Here is a 24,776-nt window from a genome sequence, read left to right on the forward strand (position 1 = left end):
ACTCCTCATTTCCATTACCTTTTACCTTTTCTGTTTCATGTCCAATATAGGGGTCATTTTTTCTGCCAAACCTATAATGTAGTATAGCTGTGAAGTGGGGGAGAAGCAGTCTGATCAGGTTGAAAGTAATTGGCTATTAGCTTCTCCAAAGATTTTGACTTTTAGAGGAGTGTTGCCCAACTGCTGTGAGAGTGGTTTATATACTTTACCACTCAACAGAAAATAATAGCTTTTATAAGGATGAGATAGCCTTGCTAGTATGAATTTGATTCTGCTCCCATCTAAAATAGCAACCTCTCAAGTGTTATATTTGTGCATATTTGGACTCTACTTCTCTGACATGTATTGTGTTCTCTGGAGTTAGCTGAAGACTGTTGAAAACACATGTCTTCTGAGTCAGCTTTTCTGTTATGGCTGTCTTTGCTAATAAATAGGAAACCATTATCTCAAGAGGTGTGGATAAAAATAGTTTGACAACCAGAACTGAACTGTTATAAAGACAGAACTGAGTTTTACTCAGTGTTCCTGAAGCTCTCCAGTATCTTAGATAAGGTGGTGGTCCTGGAAAGTGGTCCCTCATCTGGGCTTTGCTATATCAGCAAGTGAGACCACAGTGGTCAGTCCTTCAGGCATGTGCTAGCCCTGATACAAACTGGAATATATGTGTATTTTCTGGGTTATTCATCATTTATTAATATAGGCATGTTGCTAGCAGTTAAATAAATACTTGACTAAACCAGGAGTTTTGAAAGAAAAGAAAAGAAAATCTTTGAGTAATATTGCTATATATTTTCAATATTCTTATATAGGAGGCTTAGGTTCCTGTAATGTGAGAAACCCTTTTTAAGTATTCCCAAAGTCACTGTAAGAAAGTAAATTATTTCTAATTCCTGGTCAGATAACATTTATCTTGCCTCTGATGCAGGTCCCCCAAAAGTGTGTTTGTTTTTTTCTCACACAAGAGCCACAGATTTCCTGAGGAGCCCGGTTTGATGTGGCTCCCTAAGGGAAGAAATGCTGTCAGTATGATTCCAGGAAGCAATAAGCACCTTCATGAAAATAACTCAAGTCCTCATCCTTAATCCCTGCTTATCCTTTTTTATCTGATGGACTCAGCGAGGGCTGGAAGATCACTGTGCGGCTGAAAACGAAAGGGAGTTAACAAGATGTGGCCGGTCAATGGATAAAACAAAAGGCAAAACCGTTTACTTTGTCTAGTATCTAGGTGTCCTTCTCATGTGCAGGTACAACGATGTGGATCACGGTGGGTTTGGTCTGCTGCTTAGTCTTTGGAGGGCTGCCTCGGGCTGGCGGCTCTTGTCCGTCTCAGTGTAGCTGCACCTTCCATAGTCTCAGCGAAGGAACAAAAGCCAGGTATGCTGATAATCTCCGGAGGGGGGTTGTTGTTGTTCCTTTTATTGCTGGGTTTTTATTTGTTCTCCTCTGTGAGGATGCTTGGAGGAGAAAATACTGTGGCCAGACTTCATGTTTGTTATTTTTCCAGTCGCTTTGCACTCTAGCTTTATTTGCAGAGGATTAGCTTTTGAAAACACAGTAAGCTGATTTAAGAGACAGCATTTGGGCATCTCCTCTGCAAGAACAGAACCACCATAATTACCAGTGGTGCAATGGCAAAGAGGAATACAATTTAAACAAAATTTTCTTTTTATATGTTCGTGCTGAAAGCGCTGGTTAAGACTTTATTCTGCTCTGCTGGTTTGTTTCTAAGTGTAACTAGGGGTGACTTAAATTGTGGTATCAAAAACTGAAGTCCGTTCTGTTTACTTTAAAAAATCTTCAGTTGGAGGTTTTACAGTTAAAATAGATCCTAGATGAGAATGAAGCAAAAAGGCAGATAAGAAGAAGAAGAAGAAAAGGCAATTCACAGACTGGAAACTTTCAGGTAAAACAGATGGCAAGACCAGAAGGGCATCAGTTTTGGAATGCAGCGCCATTACACAGACAGTGCTGTGGAGGACTTTAATGAAAAAATCTTTCTGAAGTATAATTGCAAAGTAATGCTGTGATCTAATGCAATATAGGTTAAATTTTTATAATGTGCAATTCGCAGTAGAACAGGTTTTGTGAGAGACAGTATTTGCAAACTCCTTTGGAAGAAATATTTTTTTCCAGAGAAGATCACAGTACAGGAATGAAAGGCTGTCCCCTCTGTTTTGGATCCTCATGAAATGGATTTGCTTTCTTATCTCTTCTGTGGTGCTATAGATTTAATACCAAAAGCGTTCCCAGCCAGAAGCTTGGTAGAGACACTGGTGGTCTGTAATTGTTAAAAAGGAGTGCAGTAGTGAGACAGCCTATTATTACTCCGTAAATGTCATAGTTCTCGGTGAAATTTCCTTTCAGTGACTGGAAAAAGCTGTAGTCCATTTTAGAAGATACATAAAAAAGCTAATGCCCATAGGTCCCCTAAGGAACATAATGTCACTATTTTTTCTGCATTATGATTCATATTTCTCACTAGCAGAGGGAGATTATCTCATAGATTAATTGTTTAGTGCTCACTGACATAGTTTAGTGACATGATGAGAAGCGTTAGAGCACACTGCTTTACTGTAATAGTGTCTCTATTGAAATTTCTGTGTCATGTCTACACAAAAAATGTGACATTGAAAGAAGATTTCTGGGTTTTTCTTATTTTATACCTTTTGTTCTTCCTCAATATCTCAACCTTCACCTGAGGGGGGCAGGACTTAAAGCCACAATAAAAGTGCTGGATGAAAGTAATGTACTGTATTTTGATTATAAATTAGCAGTTTTAACTGAAGGCTCAAAAAGCATTTAACTCCAGGAAACTTGCATGAGCAGTTCAGTGATGTTATTTATTTTTGCTGATAGTAGAGGAGTAATTGCTTTCAGCCAAACCCCATCTGGTTTTGGCAGCTTTGCAATATTCTATTTACCAGCAAAGCAGTATGATAAGAAAATGGTACTTGACTGATCACATTACATTCCTTGCGGTACCTTCTTTAGCATGTGGGGTGGAACATGCCTATTTGACCCTGTTACCTTTTGCAAGGTAGCTTCGTATTTTGTTAAGAATTTGCCTTTCTCTCTTTGCGGATAGGCAAATTTAAGTGCAGTCTGAGAGGTCTATTTTGTCTCCCTTCACTCGCCATGGTTATCTACAATTCCACATCTTGGCAAAGTCAAGTCATATTTTTGCGTATGAAGGCTGCAAAAAATACAGCATGGGAATTTCAGGATTTGACATCTAGAGATCAGAAATTGGAAGGACCAATTTAGTAACACAAATCTGCCCTGCTTTTAGCATAGCATTTTCCAAAGAGTTAATTTTCTGTGCTTTCACTCTCTTTATTGTACATGCGTGCAGTGAAATGAACTACCCCGCCTCTGCACAACTTCCAGACTATCTCATAGTAAAGCAGTGCTTGCTGTAGTGTATTTCCAGTGAGTTGTTAGTTGACTTTCTCATCCTTCTTTCATGAACCAGAGATCTTGTGCTGTATTTAATCTGCGTTACTTCCTCCCATCCCACACTTCAGTGAGGCTTTTTTTAATGTCTTTTATTGCCCAGTTTATGGATCATTTTGTTTTAACATGAACTAGTATCCTCTGTTGTATATGAATGTCATTACTGTCTGTCATAAATACCCTAAAAATTTTTGAAAGAAAGAAAGAAGGAACAGTGTACAGGCTGGACTCAGACCCATGCCACTCCAACAGAGGCAGAACACTGCAGTCACTTCCCAAAGGTCCATGTATGTGCAAATTACTGCAAGTTAATGTAATTGTAGTGGTGATGTATAGATTGGCAGCAAGTAAGATATGAAGAGAATAAGGCTCATGAAAAAAGAAAGGCAGATCAAAATCTTGTATTAAAGTAAAAATGTTTCAAAATATAAGGAAGTCATGTCTGTGTTTGCATTTCCCCACCAGGACTGTGCTGTGTAATGACCCTGAGATGACTCTCACGCCTGTGAATATTCCTGTAGATACGTCCAAGCTTCGGATAGAAAAGACGGCCATCAGGAGGGTGCCAGGGGAAGCCTTGCATTCACTTCACAACCTGGAGTACCTCTGGATGCCCTATAATTCCTTGGCCAGCCTCAGCGTGATCACCTTCAAGGGCCTCCATTGCTTACAGGAGCTGAGGCTGGATGGAAATGACTTAATATCGTTCCCCTGGGAAGCCCTTGCTGACATGCCCCAGCTAAGGCTTCTGGATTTACACAATAACGAACTCACCTCAGTCCCCCCAGATGCTGCTCGTTATGTCAAGAATATCACCTACCTGGACCTGTCTAGCAATAAACTGACGACTCTTCCTCAAGCTCTTATTTCCACCTGGGCCAACCTCCAGGCAGTTCCTTACTTTCCCAATGACAATTCCAAGATCATTTTAGGTAAGAGAAATAATTGATTTTGCCTGGGGCAGAAATGGCAAGAGATCCAAATCTTATTGTAGAATTTTTACCGACAGTGGTTACTGTATACCACATGCAGGGCTAATTTAATATCCCATATAAAGCATGCATTAGCAGTGCCTCAGAACTCCTTCCCACTCTGAATAAAGCATATCTTTAGTGGAAATCCATTTACATCTTAACAATCTCACCTCAGGCACCCCACACCCAGCTTGTTACACCAAAAACTTGGTCACTTGCTTAAATCTTTGTAACACAAAACTAGCGACGCTTCCTCAAGCCCTTGTTTATTTACTGACACTGCCATTTTTGACAGAAACACAAATCATTAATGTGCTATTTTCTAACAGTAACTGTTAGAGTTGATCGCTTTTAAGCAGCATTAAATAAAAAGATGGACACATTATGTCCAAATTCAGGCAGAAGAAAACTGCTGCTGAGCATAAAATCTGGGCCAGGAGAACCAGTTTGCCCCAAAGTGTGCATCTTTCCAGAATCTTGTTTATCTGTTCAGGAAGAATTAAACAGTAGTCTCCCTAAAGCCGCCAAGATAGTACTGCCTCCAAGGAGAGGCATAAAGTTATGTGAATCCACTTAATGGTGATAATTCTGGGCTCTTCAGAAGTATGACTGTGAAGGAATTGTCAATTTTTGTGTCAAAGAGTATGGTACAGATGGCTGTCTTGAATTCTCCGAGTTGCAATATCCCCAAATGAAGTTTTGAGCACATTTAGCAGTTCAGGGGATTACTACTGAGCCTTTTAGCCACAGTACACTGGATCAAATCCATGTCAGGTTGCTGGTGGTCCAGAGTAGTTGCCATCTGCTGTCCTCATTTGATATAAACTGACCCAGCTCTGTTAATTCTGTTTTACCCATGGGGTGTGCGTGTCTGTGTGTATCGCATCCTCAGCCACCACAGGTTGGATGGGAATTCATGCACTTGCTGATTATCTCAGCAGAGATGTCACAAGTTTTTTCTTACTCTGGGAAGTGCTATCCATAGCTCAGAAATACCTGCTGCTGCTGCTGCTCTTGTTCTCTGGATAAACTTAGGGGAGGCAAAGTTTTTAAAACCAGGTTGCAGTGGAGAGAGATCCAGTACTTTAAAAAGAAACAAACTGCTGTCTACAAAGCTTTTAGTGTCCTTAGCAGACGTTTTTAAGGATTGATTAGCATTAGAACAGGAGCAGGTGCCAGGTGCAGTGTCTGGTTCTTTAAGACAAAGCTTCAAGGTTGCCCATTTTGTTTGTGGCATGACAAGACACTGCCTAGGTCCTACTCTTTATTTATTTTGCAGAGCCAAGTTACGGGTAATAATGTTATTACATTCAATATGGATTATGATATTATTTTGCCAGGAAGGACAGATCATGTCCTGATGCTCTGGCCAACCTGAGTGTTTGCATAGCCAGCTGCACATAGGCTGCTTGCACCAGGATCTTAAAAAAAATCACGCAGGTAAATGAGTATAATGCTAAGATTCACATTATAAGTTATAGACACTCCTGCTCCTAAGTCCTATCCTGCTGACACCCCTAGGCACCCACGTGCGTGAAACGCACATCTCTTGGAGGAGCAGACCTGGAGAACACAGCTGCATGTTTCGGTTTCTTTCAGCTCATGACTGTTTCTCATGGAGGCATAAAAAATTCGTGAATAATAAAGAGTCAGCCCAGTCCCTTCAGTTCTCTAAAGCGCATCATTATGAATCCTCTTCAGAGCCCTTGTTTGTAGTTTACTACAAGAAAAAGTAGTTTCAGCAATAGCTTGGCAGCTGATGGTGTGCGCCAAGGCTGCAAGGTTGCGTGTGTGTGAGGATTGCCTGCGTGAGCTGCCAGACGACGGGCTCTGTCATTTGGGGGAGAGGGGGTCACCTGCACTTCGGGGGGCCACAGCAGCAGTTGCAGCTCTGCGTCGCCTTCAAGGGCAGGGCTCTGCGGACGGCCTGCATGTGCGCGAAAGGCAGGCGGTGACTGTAATGGCTCCCAGACCCCTGTAGAAATGGATGTGCTAACCCTCAGGAGATCTTGCTGGGAGACCAGGGAAAGGGCTGAATCGAGTTTGGGAAGAGGCAGGTGCTCAGATTTCTGGTCGCTGCTGATTTTGGTTGCTGTTTCCAGCTGCGTGAAAGGCTTCTCAGTGCCCTGCAAAGTTCGTTCTGTAAGAGGTTTCCCAACCGTAAGAGGTGTGCCCGGCGTGGGGGTGAGCAGAGGAACGATTCCTGCCCCCCTGCGCCGGAAGGGCACTGTGCACAGCTGTGCATCGGGGTCCCCCCCTGGGCGCGCGGGGCAGAGCAGGGGCTCCCCAGCGCTGGAGCTGCAGCCTCCAGGCTGCCAGGGCGGAGGGAATGGGGACAGGGTGAGAGCAAGTGTGTGCCCAGCACAGCCCCAGCCGCTCTCCACCCTGGTGCTTCCACTCCTGGCTGGCTAAAAGCACATTTTATTCTCTTACGCAAAGAGGCAGCCAGAGAGGACAAAGTTTACTAGCATGGGAAAGGGGGGAATGGCAGGACGATGGGTGCAGGAGAGGCAGAAATTAGCCTTTTTTTCAGACAAGGGTAGCAAAAGAGGATGTGTCAGGGCACTGGCAGGACACTCAAAGGGTTTCCCCCAACCCGCCTGAGATCCTCGTTCAAACTGCGAAGGGGAGAGAAAAAGCAGATCTCAGAGGTAATAATGTAAAGTGCCACGAAGAATGGCCCTACTGGTTATTTAGTCCATGATGATTTCAGCACAGTGGCTAAAGCACCAGCAAAGAAAGTTAAAGCAATTATTTCACCAGCATATCTGGAATAAATTACGGTGTTATCTAGTGTGTGAAGTCGGAAGTATGCTGTGAGCAAAAGTGCCATAAAACAACAAAGCCACGCTCTGAACTTTCAGTCTTTATTTAGTCTCCTTAACATTAATATATTCATTTATAAGAAAGTCTGCCACTTTCAAACCCCTTTGCAAGCCCAGAGAGGATAGTAGGAAGGATATAAGCAAGAGGGTTTTTCTAGCAGTGTCTTTAGACCAGTTTCTTTAAGGCATTAGTGGCTTTTGATCTACTCTGCATTTCTGCTGACTCTAGCAAATTCAAGCAGCCCCTTGATGTTCAGGGAGCCTTGTGGTGTATCCCCATACTTGTGTCAAAACTCACTTCTTGTGTGAAGACCTACCGCTTGCATAACTACTGCTGTAGGGCTTCAGGCGGAAACAAGAGTGGGCACATGAGTGTGGGCAACCTTTCTGTTTTCCTGATGGTAATTAAGGGGGAGTAGCTATACTGCTTAACTTGGGGCAGTCGCCTGCCTGGAGGGGTGTCCCAAGGCTCCCTGTGAAGAAGGTGGAGCGAAGCCCCCTGTGAAGGAGCACAGCTCACTCCCTTGGCAGGACGGATGCCAAAGATAACTGTGCTCCGTGCTTAGGCTTCAAATAGTTGTCTGGAGTTAGATGATGCAAACATCCCCTGTGCTAATGCTGCCAAATCATTAGAAACCCTCAACTGTCCATATCATAGGTGAATGTGGATATTTTAAAGTATGATTGATAGCATAGAAATTTTATCAGAATGCAGCAACCCCTGTTCATGGACGTGCAATGCTCTAGTTCTGATTTTGCTTTTTCACTACCGTCTTCATAGGTCTGTTTTTAATAATATCTCATTTTTTGTGGAATATGAGTTCTATAGGTATGCACTGAGACAGCAGGAAAAATGAGAAACATTGTGGAACTCTGAAAAGAAGTGTATACTTCAATATACTCCCTTATATGTGTGCATTCCTAATATAATTTTTGTCTATTTATGGTTTTTAATATAGCATAACATGTATGTTCTTTAATTTATTCCCTAAACCATTTTTTTTAATCTTATATAATGTAAACTAACATTTCAGGAAAAACAACTGAATCCTAAAATAATGAAAGAAACAGAGTAACAGGACTTGAAGAGGCTTCATACAGTCAAGTAGGATCACCTATACCTATTGCAGGCCCGACGACTGGCCTGACAATCTGGCTAATATTTTAAAAATCTCCAGTGACAGGAAATTCCTAGCCTGTCTAAGCAAGAGATTCCAGTTCTTTGCCATGCTGGATGGTACAGCAAAAAACCCAAAAAACAAAAAACAAAGCAACCCAACCCTCCCCCACAGCTAGCTGATTTTGCCATCCTGTGCTGTTGGAGTGACTTAATGCTCTGGTTTCTTTTGACAGGTTTGCAAGACAATCCTTGGGTGTGTGACTGCAGTCTATATGAAATGGTTCATTTCCTAAATTTCCAGTCGCCTAACATAGCATTTATAGAGCCCAGGCTGAAATGCTTCACCCCCCGGAGTCTTGCAGGAATCTTCTTCAGCCAAGTTGAGCTAAGGAAGTGTCAAAGCCCAGTTGTACATACGTCTGTAGCCAAAGTAAAGACCATCCTGGGCAGCACCGTCTTACTGCGATGTGGAACAACAGGGGTGCCCATTCCCGAGCTCAGCTGGAGAAGGGCTGGCAGTGCTCAACTGAATGGCACAGGTGGGTTTTGTTTAATTTTTTTCATGTTGATTGAGTGAGGCCTGCACCTGTAATTCCTATTGACTGTGCAGCACATGGGAGCTTCCAAAGAGATAAAATGACAATAGATCCTTCCCACTGAAAAAAGACCAAAAAAAGTGGTGCAAAATTAAGATTATAATTCACTATAGTATTGTGATTTTTTCCAGACTATAAAATTACTCACATGTTGATGTAAATGTCATCAGATAAATATAGTTGAACTAACATGTGAAAGAGTTTTTTTAGTTTTGTTTCACAACAGTTACATGGTGGTGAGATGACTTAGGTGGTTTTCAGTAAATCTGTTTGAGCTGGAAAAAGGAAATATGTCCAGCTGTAGTGAGAGGCTGTCTAAAGTTAGTTATTTAGTCCCTGAAAAGGCTCCTGTTTAACCATTTTATGGGTTTGTGAGAGCTACTATTAATCAGTTAGTGAATATCTCTGGCAGAGAGTTGTCTGATGTGAATTCAATTGGGCTTCAAATCTGCTGTAGCAAAAAAGGAAGCGTGGCAAACACGCAACATTAAGGCACAGACATATTAAAAGAGAAGAAAGCCACTGAACTGCCAAAGGATATAACACTTCAGTAAAAAATGCCACGAGTCCATGAAATGGTTCATTTTTGATGGATTGACAAGCTCTCTTGGGAAATACTCTGGAGGAAAAAATGCTGACCAGCTCCCCCTTTTGTGCTTTCCCCTCTTGTGGGAGAAGCCTTTGAATACTGCTGTCTTTGTGACCAATCATATTTTCGTTTCCATTCACAAGAATGACTGGGCACAAAATGGCAAGGTGAGTTAGTCCTTCAATGTATGGGGAGTTTAGGGAAGAAATCTTTGCTGCATTCAAGTCAGTCATTGTTGATTTTTTGCCCTAGAGGTCTTAGATCAAGACCTGAAGTCTCACCCGCCAAATGCTATGGTCTCATGGGTCCAGCCATGTCTTTCACAGAAGGTCTAAACCCAGCTGATAGATCGCCAAATGTCGGGTCTTCAAAGGGCTACTGGGTTCCTTGCTGCAGCAAAAACAGGGGAGAGAGCGTTTTTCTTTCACAGTAGTGGAACTACTTGTAATAACCACTTGTAATAAACATCTTTTTGGGGAATCTTTATAAGTTGTTGGTCTTTTGCACTCAATGTGCAGGATGTAGTGGAGCAGCTCCTTGTAATGATAATGTCCCCTATTATGCTGCTAAGATACCTTCTAGACTTGAAAGAGAGCCACAAAAAATAAAATAGAGAATGCTTTCCTGAAAGCGTGTGTTGAGTTTACTTTCAGCTACCATCGAGACTGATGTATTTTGTGCCTCATTAAATCTGACTTTAGTACTTTTCCATAAAAAGTTCCCTGAAAATATACACAATTTCTGAGCAACAGCAGCGTCTGTGCCAGTGCTGTAATGCAACTGTTTGAAATGGTGGTGTTCTGGATAGAAAGAAGTGAGAAACAGCCTACGGTCTCCATGTAAAGGGGAAGTGCCCTGGGAAGATTGGAAGCTTTATATATTTTTTTAATATTCCTGTTCAGATAATAATTGTACTCAAAAGATAGCATCTGCTGCTCTTGTATTTCACTTCTATTAGAACAAGTCCTGATTCATAAGGCTCGAACTTGACCTCACTCGGGCCCTGAGGAAGTTTGCATCCTATCTTATCTTCGCCTTTCAGACTTCTCCCTGGTTTACCTTTCAATAGGAAAGGGCAGAGGTGGTATGTGCTCACCCAAAAGAGGCTGGTTAAATAAAGAAGGTATTCCCTCCTGCATAACCCCAGCTCCCCCCATGCCCCCCCCCCCCCAATACAAAAAGGCGAGAAAAGCTTGTTTTAGCCTCCTGGTAAACCAGGAGAGAAAATCAACATTCAACTGTGTACATACTGCTCGATGGAGCTGTCTAATTTGGTAAGAGATCACACTTTCATGTGTTTGGCTTGATATAAAGCCTAATTTCAGAGTAAAAAGGATATTATTTTTCGGTCACTTTTCTCCTTATATTTCACATGTGATTCTTAGGGGCTTGTCCACATATGATTCTTTTAGAAGAAAATCTTTACTGTTTTTCTTTTCTGTGATAGAGAAAAGTGCATTTACTGTTCAACTAGGTTGTGTTGCATCCCACTCTCTCCGCTGTTTTAAGTACTGTACCTATGTAAGAGCTTTTAAACTTTTTTTTCTTGAAAATGGAAGAACCTTTTCTGTTTTGTTTCCAAGCTGTATGTCTGTTTGGAGGAAAAAAGTATGAAATACTTCACAACCATTTGCTTTGAAGCAGTGTAAATTGCAACGTACCCTAATTTCAGTGTTAATGTCCTTTCCTTGGGTTTACTTTGATTTTGTAACCTACCTGCTGGCAAAAAGAAATAGTGATTCTGCTGTATCAAGCAGACATTTGGCTGATTGAATCTTAATAGTTTACAAAAAATGCTATTAATTTTATTGTTGATTGTCTATTTATTTTGCACTTTTCCTTACAGTGCACCAAGAAATTTCTAGTGATGGTATGAGCTGGTCTATTCTGAGCTTGCCTGTGGTCTCTTATCTTGATTCTGGAGAGTACATCTGTAAAGCAAAGAATTTCCTGGGGGCAACAGAGGCGTTCATATCCCTCATCATCACTGATTCAGAGAGCACGGATGACCCCAGCTCTAATGCTAAAGGTGTTTGGAGTGGAAAGGCAAGCGGGATGGAGGCGGCTGCCTACAATGACAAGCTAGTGGCTAGGTACGTTATCACCACCTCGACTGTACCTACCCTGGGAGCCAGAGCAGGCTCTGAAGAGAACCTCGTCCTCCAAAATGCAGCACAGAACGGCAACTCACAAAACCTCCTGGCGAGTCTGCCCACCGGTCAGCAGGAGCTGGAGCGAATCGTGAGGTCAGTCAGGGTGATAGGGGACACTGACCAAAGCGTCACCCTGGCCTGGAAGGCGCCCCTGGCGAAGAATACGACAGTATTCAGTGTCCTCTATGCCATTTTTGGAGAGAGAGATATGCGGCGGATCAATGTGGAGCCAGGGAAGACCAAGGTCACCATTTATGGGCTGCTGCCAAAGACCAAATACATCATGTGTGTCTGCGTGAAAGGGCTGATCCCCAGGAAGGAGCAATGCATCATATTTTCCACAGAAGAAGTTGCCAGCGCAGGGGGAACCCAGAAGCTCATCAATGTGGTTGTGATCAGTGTGGCCTGTGTCATTGCCGTTCCTCTGACTCTGGTGGTCTGCTGTGGAGCACTGAAAAGGCGCTGCAAAAAGTGCCTAGTGCGGAAACCCAAGGAAATTCAGGACTCCTATGTCACCTTTGAAAGCCTGTCTCCCGGGGCCAAGGCGAAAGGGATCGAAGGAGAATACTTGACTAGACATACCCCTGATGAGTCTAACAGGCTGCTGTCTGCCCGCTCCAGTGTGGACTCAGAAGCAATACCAAAGACAGAAGGACAACCTAATGAATACTTTTGCTGATTGTAATTAGGCTAATTGTCACCTTGTTAGATGTGAAAGCACACATGGCTGTATATACGACTCTGTTCTACAGACCGAAAGTTGCAGGTTGTTGTGTCAATGCTAATGTCTCCTGACGTGCTCTGGAGGAGGATGCAAGAGGCTGATGGTGCCCAAGCTTTACAGGAACGTATTACTCTCCCCACTTGGGGTTTGCTGTTTTGTACCTGATCAAAAACTTCTGTGATAACAGCCATGTTCTCCTGGATGATTCTTAATTTTGCAAAATGAGGTGTGCACTCACTGAGTGTGAGAACATTAAGCAACATTTCTGAGCGCATGATGTTCAGTGGTGTTTAGTACCTGCTCTGCAGTATGCTAACTATTTTATTCTCAGATTTTTTGAAGTTCTTTAGGTTGACAGCCTGGAGAGCATTTAATAATTTTAATATAAGTGTATCTACTAATGTGAAGATTGATAGTCTTATCTGTTACACCCACCACCCTTACATGATACATGCAGCTTGATGCCTAATAGATCACTAAATGCAGACGTACAGCAACTCTTTATATTATGTCCAATGTAATAACAGCTTTGTGCTCTGAATTCAGAGAAAAGTGCAAAGATACAAATCAAGAGACAAAAAACAATCCACTCCCAAGAATGCATAACAGGGAGTGTTTTGTGACGACATTTTGGCCCTAACCATGCTTTTTTTGTTGTGGTTTACCTGAACAACAGTATCGCACAGGTCTTTCAGTATCAGGCCTAGCTGTCATTTGCTGCAGTGTATGTTTTGTATCAGCTGTGCTAGTTAAAACCATACAGTAGCCTACTCTGCAAATTGCGTGTGGGTATTATAGTGGTTTGTAACCATGTCTGACAAAGTTGCATTAGACTATTCTGCAAAAAATTCCCAGAGCAGCCCCATCATTGCTGCCAGCTCTCCTGATGAAACCAGTAGTGAAGACAAAAGAGCCCAGCTGGCTGCTTGTGCTTTAGGCATCAAAATACCTCTGCTCTGTGCAAAGCTGGTGCATGCGATGCAATGGTAAGGCCTCTGCCTGGTTAGACTTCAGCGTACGTCCACCAGGGCACCAGCGATGGCATAGTCTCAGTGGTGATGGACAGGTTTCAAGCATTTTGCAAGTTCAAGAACCCTAAAAAGACATCCTATATTCATCTGAATGTGCTTTCATAAGCAGGATAAACTGATAAGTTTAAAGTCCTGCAAATCTACTGGAATTTGGATGTGAGTGCTTATCATGAAGCACTTTCCAGTTGTATAATTTTCCACTCCAGTCCCCTATGTAGGAATACTGAATATAATGTTTTTCTCTTTGTAATAAATATCTTCATGAAGAAAATACACGTGTTCTAACAAATGTTGAAAGGGAGGAATCCAGCCAAGTTGAAATGATAACTGATGAAGCCTCAGTCTTTTTGAACTGTTTTGAAATGTGTATTTGTAAATGTATTGGAAGGATCTACATGCATATTCTGGATATGTATGTACAATGTGGGTTAACAAAATCCGCCGGCTGGAATGGATCCCTGTACAGATTTTGCAAGTCCTCTTCATCCAGAAGGATTTCAGTTATGTCATGTTACTGGGCCTGATGGAAAAAATGAGTCATTTGATCTCAGCCTAACTACTAGCTACATGGGGTACATTAAAATAGTTTCTGTCTGTAATCCCTTTGTTCCTTACAATAATGATAAGGGAATTATCCTGTACTGGAATAATTTGTCAATTCTTATATATAATAGTTAATGCTACTTCCCTCACTGGACTGCATAGATTGCTAGGTTTATAAATAACGTTTTCCAATATGCTGTGTTTTAACACAATAGATTATCTGATGAAATACATAGCATGTAATAGATCTATTATTTATTTATACAATTGCATTCCCTGTGGTGATTTTTAGAGTGTCTTCAAGGTAGAACAAAAACATCCTTCCAGTAGCATGCTTTGGGATGGGTTGCAAGGATCGCTGTTTTCCTGGGTCTGATTCTGCTCTCATTTGCAGCAGTGCCACTCTGGGCTGTACTGAAATCAGCAGCAGGAGTCCAGGCGGACGTGGTGCGGGACGTGTAATATAATGCAGGAGAATCAAGACTGTGCTGTAAGCTCTCCAGGGGTGGAGGGAGTTAATTAGCGAACAGAGCCAAGGGCCGTCCCGTAAATGAGGTCTGCGGGCCCTGACTGCGAGCAAGAGGTATTTACTGTTCAGCTGCCTGGAGTCATGAGCCGGGTGACTGAGCGTGTCCCTGTCAGGGGTCCCTTCCCCTCCGAGCCCGCGGGCGCCCCGACAGACTGCCGCCCGCCCGTAACTCGGCGAGGGGCAAAGTCACCGGCCGGGCCAACGCCAACGCTGCTCTGCGCTTGCCGGGAGCGGAGAGGAACGCGTCCTCCTGTCGTGTTCACGAATGCGTAAAGTTTTACAAACTTTAGTGAATACTTTTTGCGCTGTGAATAGTGATCCCAAATAGAACAAATGCGATTTTTCTTTTCAATTTCCTGTGGTGATTCTCACTCACGCATAGGAGAGGCATAGGGTTTTAGCATCCGAACTGCTGTCGCTGCTCAAAAACAACCTCTCTCTCTACTGGACTGGTGAGTCGCACAGCGGGCAATAGGTACAAGCCTGTGTGAGCTCTGGGCTGTGTGGTAGCAGGCAGAAGAGAAACCCCATCCTTGCTAAACTGTGGGTGAAATTTCAAGCCTTAAAGTAAACTGTTTTTCTGCTGAACTGATGGAATGTGAAATTTGAGGCTCTGGGTCAGATTTTCAGTGGTATAAGGAATGTAAAAAGGCAGATAGATACTTATTTTCTTTTTTTATCCTTTTTTTTCTTTCCTTTTTTCTTCTTCTTTTTTTCTTTTTTCTATTCCCTTGTCTTTTCTTCTTTCTTTTTCTTTTTTCTTTTCTTATTTCCTTTTGTCTTCTTTCTTTATCTGCTTTCATCTTTTCTTTTTCTTCCTTTTCTTCTTTCACTTTTTCTTCTTCTCTTTTCTTTTTTCTTTTTTCTTCATCTCTTTTCTTCTTTCCTTTTTTCTTTTTTCTTTTCATTCTTCCTTTTTTCTTCTTTCTTCTTTTCTTTGTCTTTTCTTTACTCTTGTCTTTCTTTTTTCTTTTTTCTTATTTCTTTACCTTTCTTTCCTTTTTCTTCTTTCCTTCTTCATTTTCTTTTTTCCTTTTTCCTCTTTCATTTTTCCTTTTTTCTCATTTTTCTTCTTTCTTGTTCCTTCTTTTTTCTTTTCTCTTGTCATCTTTTCTTTCTTCTTTCTTTTGTCTTTTCTTCTTTTCTTCTTTCATTTTCCCTTTCTTTCTTTTTTCTTCTTTCATTTTCTTTTCTTTCTTTTCTTTTTTCATCTTGCCTTTTGTCTCTCTTCTTTCATCTTCATTTTTTCCATTTCCTTCTTTCATTTTCCCTTTTCTTCTTTCTTTTTTCTTTTCTTTTCTTTTCTTTTCTTTTTTCTTTTCTTTTCTTTTCTTTTCTTTTCTTTTCTTTTCTTCCTTCTTTCTTTTTTTGCTTCTTTTTTCTTCTTTCTGTTTTATTTTCTTCCTTTTTTTTGCTTCTTCTTTTTTCTTCTTTTCTTTCTTCTTTCTTTTCTTCCTTCTTCCTTCTTCTTTCTTTTTTCTATATTTTTCTTCTTTCTTTCTTTTTTCTTTTCTTTTTTCCTTTTTCTTCTTTCTTTCTTTTTCTTTTTTCTCTCCTCTTTCTTTTCTTCCTTATTTTTTCTTTTTTTTCTTTTTTTATATATCTTTCTTTCTTCCTTCTTTTTTATTTTTCTTCTTTCCTTTTTCTCTCCTTTTCTTTCTTTTCTTCCTTCTTCTTTCTTTTCTTTTTTCTTCTTTTTCTTTTTTCTTCTTCTTTTTCCATATTTTTCTTCTTTCTTTTTCTTCTTTCTTTTTTCTTTTTCTTCTTTCTTCTTTCTTTTTTTTTAATCTAAGGGCAGTTAGGCACCTATTTCAGCAGAGTTAACTCTGATAAGCTCTGCTCTCTGGTCATAAGGCATTTGAATGGAGCAGGTTCAGAGTTCAGGCAAGGAGAATATTCATTCCTGGAAAACCAAAATTATTCTTAAACATATTTTTAAAATCTTGAACATCTTTTGGAATTACTACATTAGTAGCCCTTTGTTTTTATTTTTTCTCTGTCTTTTGACATTTGGTTATCTTTGGTTTCTTTCTGCTTGTATAATATTTCATCTGTTAATAAGCCCTTTACGTAAGGTTTTGATCAATTTATTGCCTTTTCAGGTTTATTTCAAATATGTTGACACTACTTAAGAAAAGAAGAATATTTTGGAAGCTCGTGGGGTACAGTGTTCCCTACTTTCTCACTTTAAAACCATTTTTCAATTTCTTCTCAGGTTAGGTTTGAACCACTTTAATTATACTCCAGAACACAGGTACTGTCAGCCTGCATTAGGCAGGAGGTTGTGCTGGCTGCCCGCCACGGCCAGCGGGGCCTGGCCGAGCGCGTCAGCAAGCGGAATCAGAGGTGCCTCGATGGGCTGCTGCTGATTTGAAGGGGTATGGCAAAGACAAGTATCTTTTGATACTGGGAAAGTCAGATTAGTATAAAATTGAAAAATTAAGGATAAATTGTCAAAACAGAAGGTAGTAGAGTTTTAAAAATGCGTCCAAATAGCTCTCTGAACTGTGCTGATTTTGTTTTTCTTTTAGAGCTATGTGTTAAAAAGGCTCTGGAGAAAGGCAGCTATCAAAACGGGGAAAGAGAGCAGAATATAAATGAAATAATGTGCCCAAAGTGATTAAAAATATGTATTGCAAGTAGCTGAAGTGCAAGAAGGAATGTAGAAAAAAGAAAAGGTTAAGGCTTTGAAAACTGGTTTTCTAAACATCCTAAAAAAGTATCCAGATTATCTGGTAAATAGATTCAAATATAGGCTAATAGGGACTCTAAATTGTAAAGGTTTTCCAAATATCTTTAACTGAATATATGTATAAAACAAATTCCATGGATGCAAAATATTGTCCAGGTTGATAAACACTTTATTTCCAAAATGTGATTTAAACATGTTGGAAGAGCTGTAATGTTAAATGGGATCACTCTCACATTTATTTCTGTCTGCCCAGAGAGACTGGTCTAAAAGGTCTTTAAATGGTTGAAAAATGCAGGACATCATAAAAGTGTTCATGTGCATATGTATAAAAACTTGTGAAAAGAAAACAGAGAGGAACTGAAAAATGTCAAGAAAGGAGAGTAAAACAAAAAAGGGAGTCAATATATTTTCAAAAATGAATTGACATTGAAGAATGATTTTTGAAAGTATTCAAATGGTAAAATAAAACCTAAAGGTTAAAAAGCCCCTGAAAACCTGACATCAAAGTGCCTCAACATCAACAGGGCTCTGGGAATATCTAGCAAACTATCAGGGTGTCTTTAAGCACCATTCAGTGCTAAAGTAATGTGGCTCAGTGGGAGCTGCAGCAGCTTCAAAGTCTGTGAGAAGAAAACACAGATTGTTGCCCAGAACAGAGCAAAAGAATTGCCCCCAATTTACTTTCCTACGAGTCAAAGTGAAAAAAGAATTTTAAAATTGCCGACAGAAGTCAAACTGTTGAGGAATAAGCGTGCAGGCCCCAGGGCGTGGGAGACCCCCCGGGGTGAGCACTGACCCCTCAGCAGTGGCCAGGGAGGAAGGTGGTGTGCCCGCACCCAGTTTTATATGTTGCTTGCTGACGCCCTCCAGGCCTCGCCACGGCCGAACAGACGCCGGCTGGAGCTGCAGGGCCCCCGAGGCAGCCGGCGGGGGCGATGGGAAGAGAGCGGCAGGCTGGTACGGCTGCTGTTGCGAAAGAGAAGCCTTGCAGGCCTTGCTCTAACCCGTTGGAGAGGCCAGGAGCGGCGGCCGTCGGAGACTGAGCCTGGTGTGGGCCCCGAGGCTGCGCGTGTTTGCACAACCTGCGGGTCAAGCTGTGCCGCACGTCAGCAGGTCTCGTGTGTCAGCGCCTCCCTTGACAGCAGCGCTCGGCCGAAACCCACACGCACAACCACTAACAGCCTCCTCTTGGTGAGGGCCGTTCGACACGAGCAACCTGCAGGTTTGAGGACTGCTGAAGACATTTGTGTAGCTGATGTGTTGCTTTGCTGGGAAAGGTTTTGTTTCCTTCACCTCGTGCTTTTCTGGGTGTTGGTGTTGTGAGCAGCTTTTAAGCACACGTCATGCTTTAAGCCTTCACGATGATATCGTGTTGCATCACCTACTGTTGTCCTGAGCAGTCTTTCCTGGATAAGTCACAGCCTCTGTAGCTAATTTTCCTTTCCTTTTCACTTCACCTTATTCTTTATCAAAGCTGCTTTTTCAGTCCTGCACTGTTTGGTTTTACATGCATCACATCTGAACTATCAGGCCCTACTCCAGCCTTCACCTCACATAGCCTCCGTAGCAAGAATTTCAGGTGGTGATAGCCCTGGTGTATGGGCTGCAAGTCTCAATGGGCAGCTTGGACTTGATTTCTTACAGACCTGTGTGTGCTCGTCGTTTCAAGCTGGAGTTCGACTCTCTCGCCGTTGCTCGGAGCACGCAGTGTGCTGCTCCCTTTCAGCGTTGGCTTTGGCAGTAACTGTGATCTTTTAAATTCCACTTCCCATAGATTAGCGGACAATATCTCTATGGAAATTTATTTTTGACAGCTTGGATTTTAGACAGCTTGTTCTGCGTTTTGGCTTCGACCAGGATGCCACTTGACATTAAAGAGCAGCTGAGCTGAGTGGACATCTGCTGTCACAAAAGTGACCATTAAATTTACAAGCAGGCATAAACTGGGCTGAATTAAAGCAACAACAACCCCCCAGTCCTGTAGGTGTGGAGCGTAACCAGCAAGGCTGTAGCTAACGCTGTTTGGAGGATTTTTTTTTTTTCTTTCTTTTCAGACTCTCTACCCACTAATTCATCTGATTTTGATATGCAATTCACCATTAATTTCTCAGGTTAACACTGAATCTTATGAGTACACATGGGATTTGGGAGTATTTTGAGAAATGGCCTGTCAAAGAGCAAATAAATAATAGCCTGAAAACAGCAGTGGCATCGGCCCATGGTACCAACTGATACCACTCGTTGTAAGGGCCTTTTCCAGCCTTGTGGAAGATGGGTGGGACTGGGAGTAGAGCTCATGTGGGAGATGAGACCAAAACAACTGCAATTCTCTTTTCTGTTAACTGACTCACTTATTCAGTTTAATGTATTTCTTTCTATCAGAAAAGTGTGGTTAAAATTTTACTTGCTGCCTATCAGGCCATCGGGCATTATGATACCCCTGTACTGTGGCCAAAAATGCACATGGGGTAAAAAAAAAGCCCTTCCAGTAGTTTGTACTCTGGCTATAAACCCTTAGTACATAATGATACTCTGCTCTTTTTCAAGAAAGACTTTCTGAACACATGAATTAACTGCAATGTACTTTTGGACCCTCTCTCCAGGCCTTGTAGGAGGGACGTGAATGGCAGGCGACCCGGCCCACAAATCCCAGCCTATTGCCCGGATCCTGGAGGCAATCAAGAAATGTCCGCAGGGGTGTCTCCACCGGTTCGTTTTGTTGATGACCCTGCCGCTGCTGAAATCGGAGCACCCGCTGACTGAAAAGCCCCAGCCACCATCCTACGTCTTGGGTAATTACACTGGCCACGTTATTGCCCCGTGCCTGGGAGCCATGTATAGTGCTAAGCTGTCACCGGGACACTATAAATATTTTTCTTTCCTGGTGCTGTAGGTTAGAGGTTAAGTAGGTTCAGGCTAATCTTGATTTGTGACCTAGCTTCATGCTTATTGGCAGTGAGGTTAAGAAGACCTTTTTCCAACAGCGTCATGCCTTTGGCAAGCTGTAATAAAGCTCATGCACACTAGATGGCCCCAGGAGAACACCTGTCACCCGAAATTGTAAGTGAAAACTGCTATTTCTGGGGAGGAAAAAAAAAAAATCTGGGTACTCCAAATCCCTTCTCCTGAAATTAGAGATTTAAACTGAGTTTTTCAAAGAGGCTGAAAGGCATTAGGCACACATCTTACAGCGGAATCCAGTGAACTTACTTAAAAGCATGAAATAGCACTGATGATATTTTATATTTAACCCATAGATATGAACATCAAAAATTATCCTTTTCCTAGAGAAGGCTAGCTACAGAACTGGCTACAACCGTGTTGTTGTTTTTGTACCATTGTGTGAGAGTGGGGATAGCTAAAAAGGTTTGTTTGTTTGGGGGTTTTTTTTGGAAAAAGTCTTCTCAACTGCATTGACTAAGTTTTAGGAGTAGGTTTCTCGCTCACCATGTGTAATTAATAATACACCTGGCAAATGTCTGTGGTCATGTTTTTGGGACTGATGATGAAATAAGGCACTGCGAAAAGCCAAATTACAGCTGCGAAGTCTGGCCCTTACTGTGGTTTTCTACTTTTATGAATGCCATTAAAACATTGGTGCTTGAGTGAGATCTCCCCCTTAAAAAAAAAATAGCATGTAGACGTGCTAACTACTTGTGTGCACTTGGGAACAGAAGCCCTTTCGGCTACAGGTATCCATTGAGATTTCCTTTTAATATTACCATCCAAATGAATACTTTCATCAAAACCTCCATGGCTAAAGAATAAATGCAAAGTGGTCCCAGAGGTGATTTTTTTTTTTTTTTTTAGCACTTTGGCACAGGCTATGAACCATATTACAAGTCTTCTATAGGGTCTGGTCCCTGGCAGGATTTATTTCTGTGTCAAGGAAGATTACAGCTAATAGGATTTGCTCCTTGGAGGCTGTGGGCATGTTTGGTGCAATCCCTGCACAGTGCTTGCTTAAAGGAGAATATGGCCCCTATTTTTCACATTTTTCTTCTTCTTCTGGCCTTTCACAAGACAAACCCATCGCTTTCATCTTGTGTCACAGGATGCTCTTGTTCTAAAGACCGTTTTGGAAGGTAAGAAAGCTAGATACCTAGTCCTAGCATCAATGAAGCCCCTCGGAAATGACACATACAGATTCACTGCTGTTGTGAGAACTAAAACCAAGCAGATGGCTGCATGGTATGCTGCCTCTAATACCTGTATATTATTAGCTTGAGCATTTCTCAGATATGTAGTTGCATATGTACTAATTTTTATGCATTAATTGCATTCTTTGTGGGAAAATGGGCGTAAAACCAAACTGAAGGATATATTGCTTATGCATGCCCTGCATGTAGTACCTTATAATTCTTCGAATTCCAGTTGAACTGTACGGAGAACTGGTTTGTTAGCCACGAACACAGTGTGTGACCTGGTGAATTTTCTGGTTTCCTCTTCAGGAGTTTACTCTGTATGTCTGCGCTGCTGACGAAGATCCCTGAAAACATCCCTCAAGACATCAGAAAAATTAGGATAGAAAATGCTCACCTGACAGAATTGCCTCATGGTTCATTTTCAAATGTCAGTGCCTTGGAGTACCTTTGGCTCAATTTTAACAACATCACGGTTATGCACCTGAAGAGCCTAGAAGACCTGCAGGCCTTGAAGGAGCTGCGGTTGCAGGGGAACAAATTAAGCTCAGTGCCATGGACAGCATTTCAAGATACTCCAGCTCTGAAAATCCTGGATCTGAAGCACAACCAGCTGGATGTCCTTCCTGAACATGCACTCAAGTATCTGCCCAACCTGATCTATTTAGATCTATCCTCAAATCAGCTTACTGTCATTTCCAAGGATGTCTTCTCCAGCTGGCCTGTCTACCAGAGGAGCCAGCAGGCAGAAGGGGGAATGAACCATACTGCCAATGCCGTCCTGGCCCTTCACGGCAACCCATGGATTTGTGACTGTCGCCTGAGGGGATTTGTCCAGTTTATCAGATCCGTTGGCCCACCTATTATTCTGATGAATTCTTATTTAACTTGTTCAAGCCCGAAATTCAGGGCGGGGAAGTTTTTCCATGAAGTGGAGCTCAACAGCTGCATGAAGCCACTCATCTCTGCCCTTGACACCAACCTGACGGTCCCGGTGGGGCTGAACGTCACCCTGACCTGCTATGTGCAAGCCAGCCCTTCTCCGGCTGTCTGGTGGACCTATGCACTCAAACTTTTAAGGGCATTTAACGGTAAGTGCAACCATTTTTTTATTTATGTTTTGCTATTCAAAGTATGCAGGCCTTCAGGCCAGCTAGTCACCACACGAGCTCCCACCCTGTTTGGAGCATCATAGTTTTTAAGTGTTGCAATAACCCAAATAACCTTTACCACACTGCCTGTCTGAGCAGCTCCCCTGGGAAGAGCTGCTTCAGGAAAGAGCTCGGTCAAAGACGAAAGGAGCAGGGCCTCCTTTTTATGCTGTTATGTGTAGATTTTTATTAGTAGCTCTTTCAACATGATATATGATGTAAGAACTATTAATAATACATCAATCATGTGTGTGTGTGTGTGTGTGTGTGTGTGTGTTATAATAAATAAGGGTGTGTGTTTGTATATATATATATATATATATAGACACATGGGTATGTGTGTAAATATGTATTATATGTAAATATTTATTTATGTGCATCTCAGTATATATCTATCTGTGTGTGTGTGTGTGTGTGTATATACATATATATAAAATTGCACCATACAGGGTGTGTGTGTGTGTGTGTGTGTGTGTGTATATATATATATAAAAAAAAGTATGTATATACCTTTATGAATGTACCGTGCGAGCATAAGCGTGTGCACCCCAATGCATGTGTGCTGCTGTACTATTCCCCTATGTTTTCTCAAGAAAAACCCAAACCACAGGATCCCCAAAAGTCCTGGGGCCTGACCACATCCGGTCCCCTGCCACCACTGATAGATACTATTCTCCATAAAAAAATCCATGCATTTATCCATCTATTTTGTTGAGGTCCTCGCAGTGTCAGTCCTTCTCCCTCCGCCAGGCCGTCACCTGCCCTCCCTCGCGCTCGTTTTCACCGAGCGCCTCCCACAGGGCGAGCTGCGGTTTCCGTAGGGGCAGCGTGACCGAGGCACGCCGTGCGCGCGCCCACGCGCTCTGTGCGCCTAACAGCGTGCTCCCTAAACTCAGTAGCTTCAGCCATTCAGCCTGGGCTCGCACGTGCGTTACGGCCAGCGTTTTAGCGGCCCTTGCGCACATGTCCGTAACGCACGCTGAGCTGATAACATGCAGGCTTTTTCTGACCGTGGCCCTGCGTCCTGAGGGGGGGAGCCGGCAGGATGCGTCATACCGGTCTTGGCATCGCGGTTCGTCTCCGGCCAGCAGCTCCTTGTCACTGTGTCCCCCCCCCCTCGGACCGGAGCCTGCTGAGAATGAAATATTGCCGGTGCGCCGGTCTAGCGGAGGGCAGGGTTGGTGTCCAAAACGTGCCTGTGCCTCCAGGCTTCGCCCTGGCTCTTGACGAGTTGTTTTGCATTAAACGCGCTGGTCGCGGAGGAGGAGGAGGGAGGCCGCGGCCTCATGGGCGATGCGGGCTTGCCGGCGGCAGCGTGGCGGTGACCCCTCTGCCCCGCTCCTGCCGCAGTGTCCACGCAGCTGGCGGGCGAGGAGACGGTGCGCTCGGAGCTGCGCATCCCGGCCGCCCGGCCCGCCGACGCTGGCAGCTACACCTGCGCCGCCGCCAACTTCCTGGGCACCGCCTCGGTCGCCATCGCCCTGCGGGTCGGGGCGCCGCCAGCCACCCCCGCCGCCGCCACGGCTGCCGCCACCGCCGCCACGGCAGTGCCCCCGGGGGCCGGCGGCGCCCGCGTGGAGGTGCGCATCGCCCAGCAGACGGTGTACGGGATCACGCTGGAGTGGTGCGCGGCGGCCGCCGAGGCCAGCGACACCTGGTACACCCTGCACCTGGGCCGCTACGATGCCGCCCGCAAGGACACCGTCTCCGTGGGCCCTGGCGTCCACACCTACTCCGTGGGCGACCTGCTGCCCGCCACCAAGTACGAGGTGTGCGTGGCCGTGCGTGACCAGGCCCCCCGCGAGGGCCAGTGCGTCGTCTTCGTCACCGGCAGCGACGTCAGCCAGCTGGAGCAGCGGGAGAAGCTCATCCACATCGTGGTCATCATCTGCGCCGTGGTGCTGGCGGTGCCTGCCGGCATGTACGCCTGCACCGCCGAGGCCCGGCCCGACTGCCTGGCCCGCGGGCTGCTGCCCTGCCGCCGGGGCCGCCGCGGGGACCGGGCGCCGCGGGGCGGCTGCGACAGCAGCCTCAACAGCCTGCCCAGCGGCAGCGAGGAGGGGCTCTGCCGCCCCGGCACCGGCACCGGCACGCGGCCGCCTGAGGAGCCCGAGCACCCCGGCAAGGCCCAGCCTGGCCCCAGGAACAGCGCTGACCTCTACTAGCCCCCGCCGGCCCTGCGCACCCATGGCCGGAGAGAGCGTGCCCATATTCATGCTGATTTGGGCTCTTTTTTTTTTTAGGACCCCCCCCC

At 43.7% G+C, this 24,776-nt stretch overlaps 2 protein-coding genes across 2 annotated transcripts; both read left to right on the plus strand.

Annotated features, from left to right (window-relative positions):
• The first annotated feature begins 1,252 nt into the window (after positions 1-1,252).
• On the plus strand, positions 1,253-12,389 carry LRIT1 (leucine rich repeat, Ig-like and transmembrane domains 1). The gene is made up of 4 exons (XM_013961483.2): positions 1,253-1,374; positions 3,919-4,385; positions 8,606-8,911; positions 11,404-12,389. Exons 1-4 carry the CDS (start codon positions 1,253-1,255, stop codon positions 12,387-12,389), a joined length of 1,881 nt encoding a protein of 626 aa, XP_013816937.2.
• Positions 12,390-21,204: 8,815 nt separating this feature from the next.
• On the plus strand, positions 21,205-24,687 carry LRIT2 (leucine rich repeat, Ig-like and transmembrane domains 2). The gene is made up of 3 exons (XM_067299509.1): positions 21,205-21,314; positions 21,681-22,462; positions 23,873-24,687. The coding sequence occupies exons 1-3, from the start codon at positions 21,205-21,207 to the stop codon at positions 24,685-24,687; spliced, it is 1,707 nt and encodes a 568-aa protein (XP_067155610.1).
• Positions 24,688-24,776: the final 89 nt, after the last annotated feature.

The sequence above is a fragment of the Apteryx mantelli genome, chromosome 7 (assembly GCF_036417845.1).
Source record: "Apteryx mantelli isolate bAptMan1 chromosome 7, bAptMan1.hap1, whole genome shotgun sequence".
Classification (NCBI taxonomy): Eukaryota; Metazoa; Chordata; class Aves; order Apterygiformes; family Apterygidae; genus Apteryx; species Apteryx mantelli.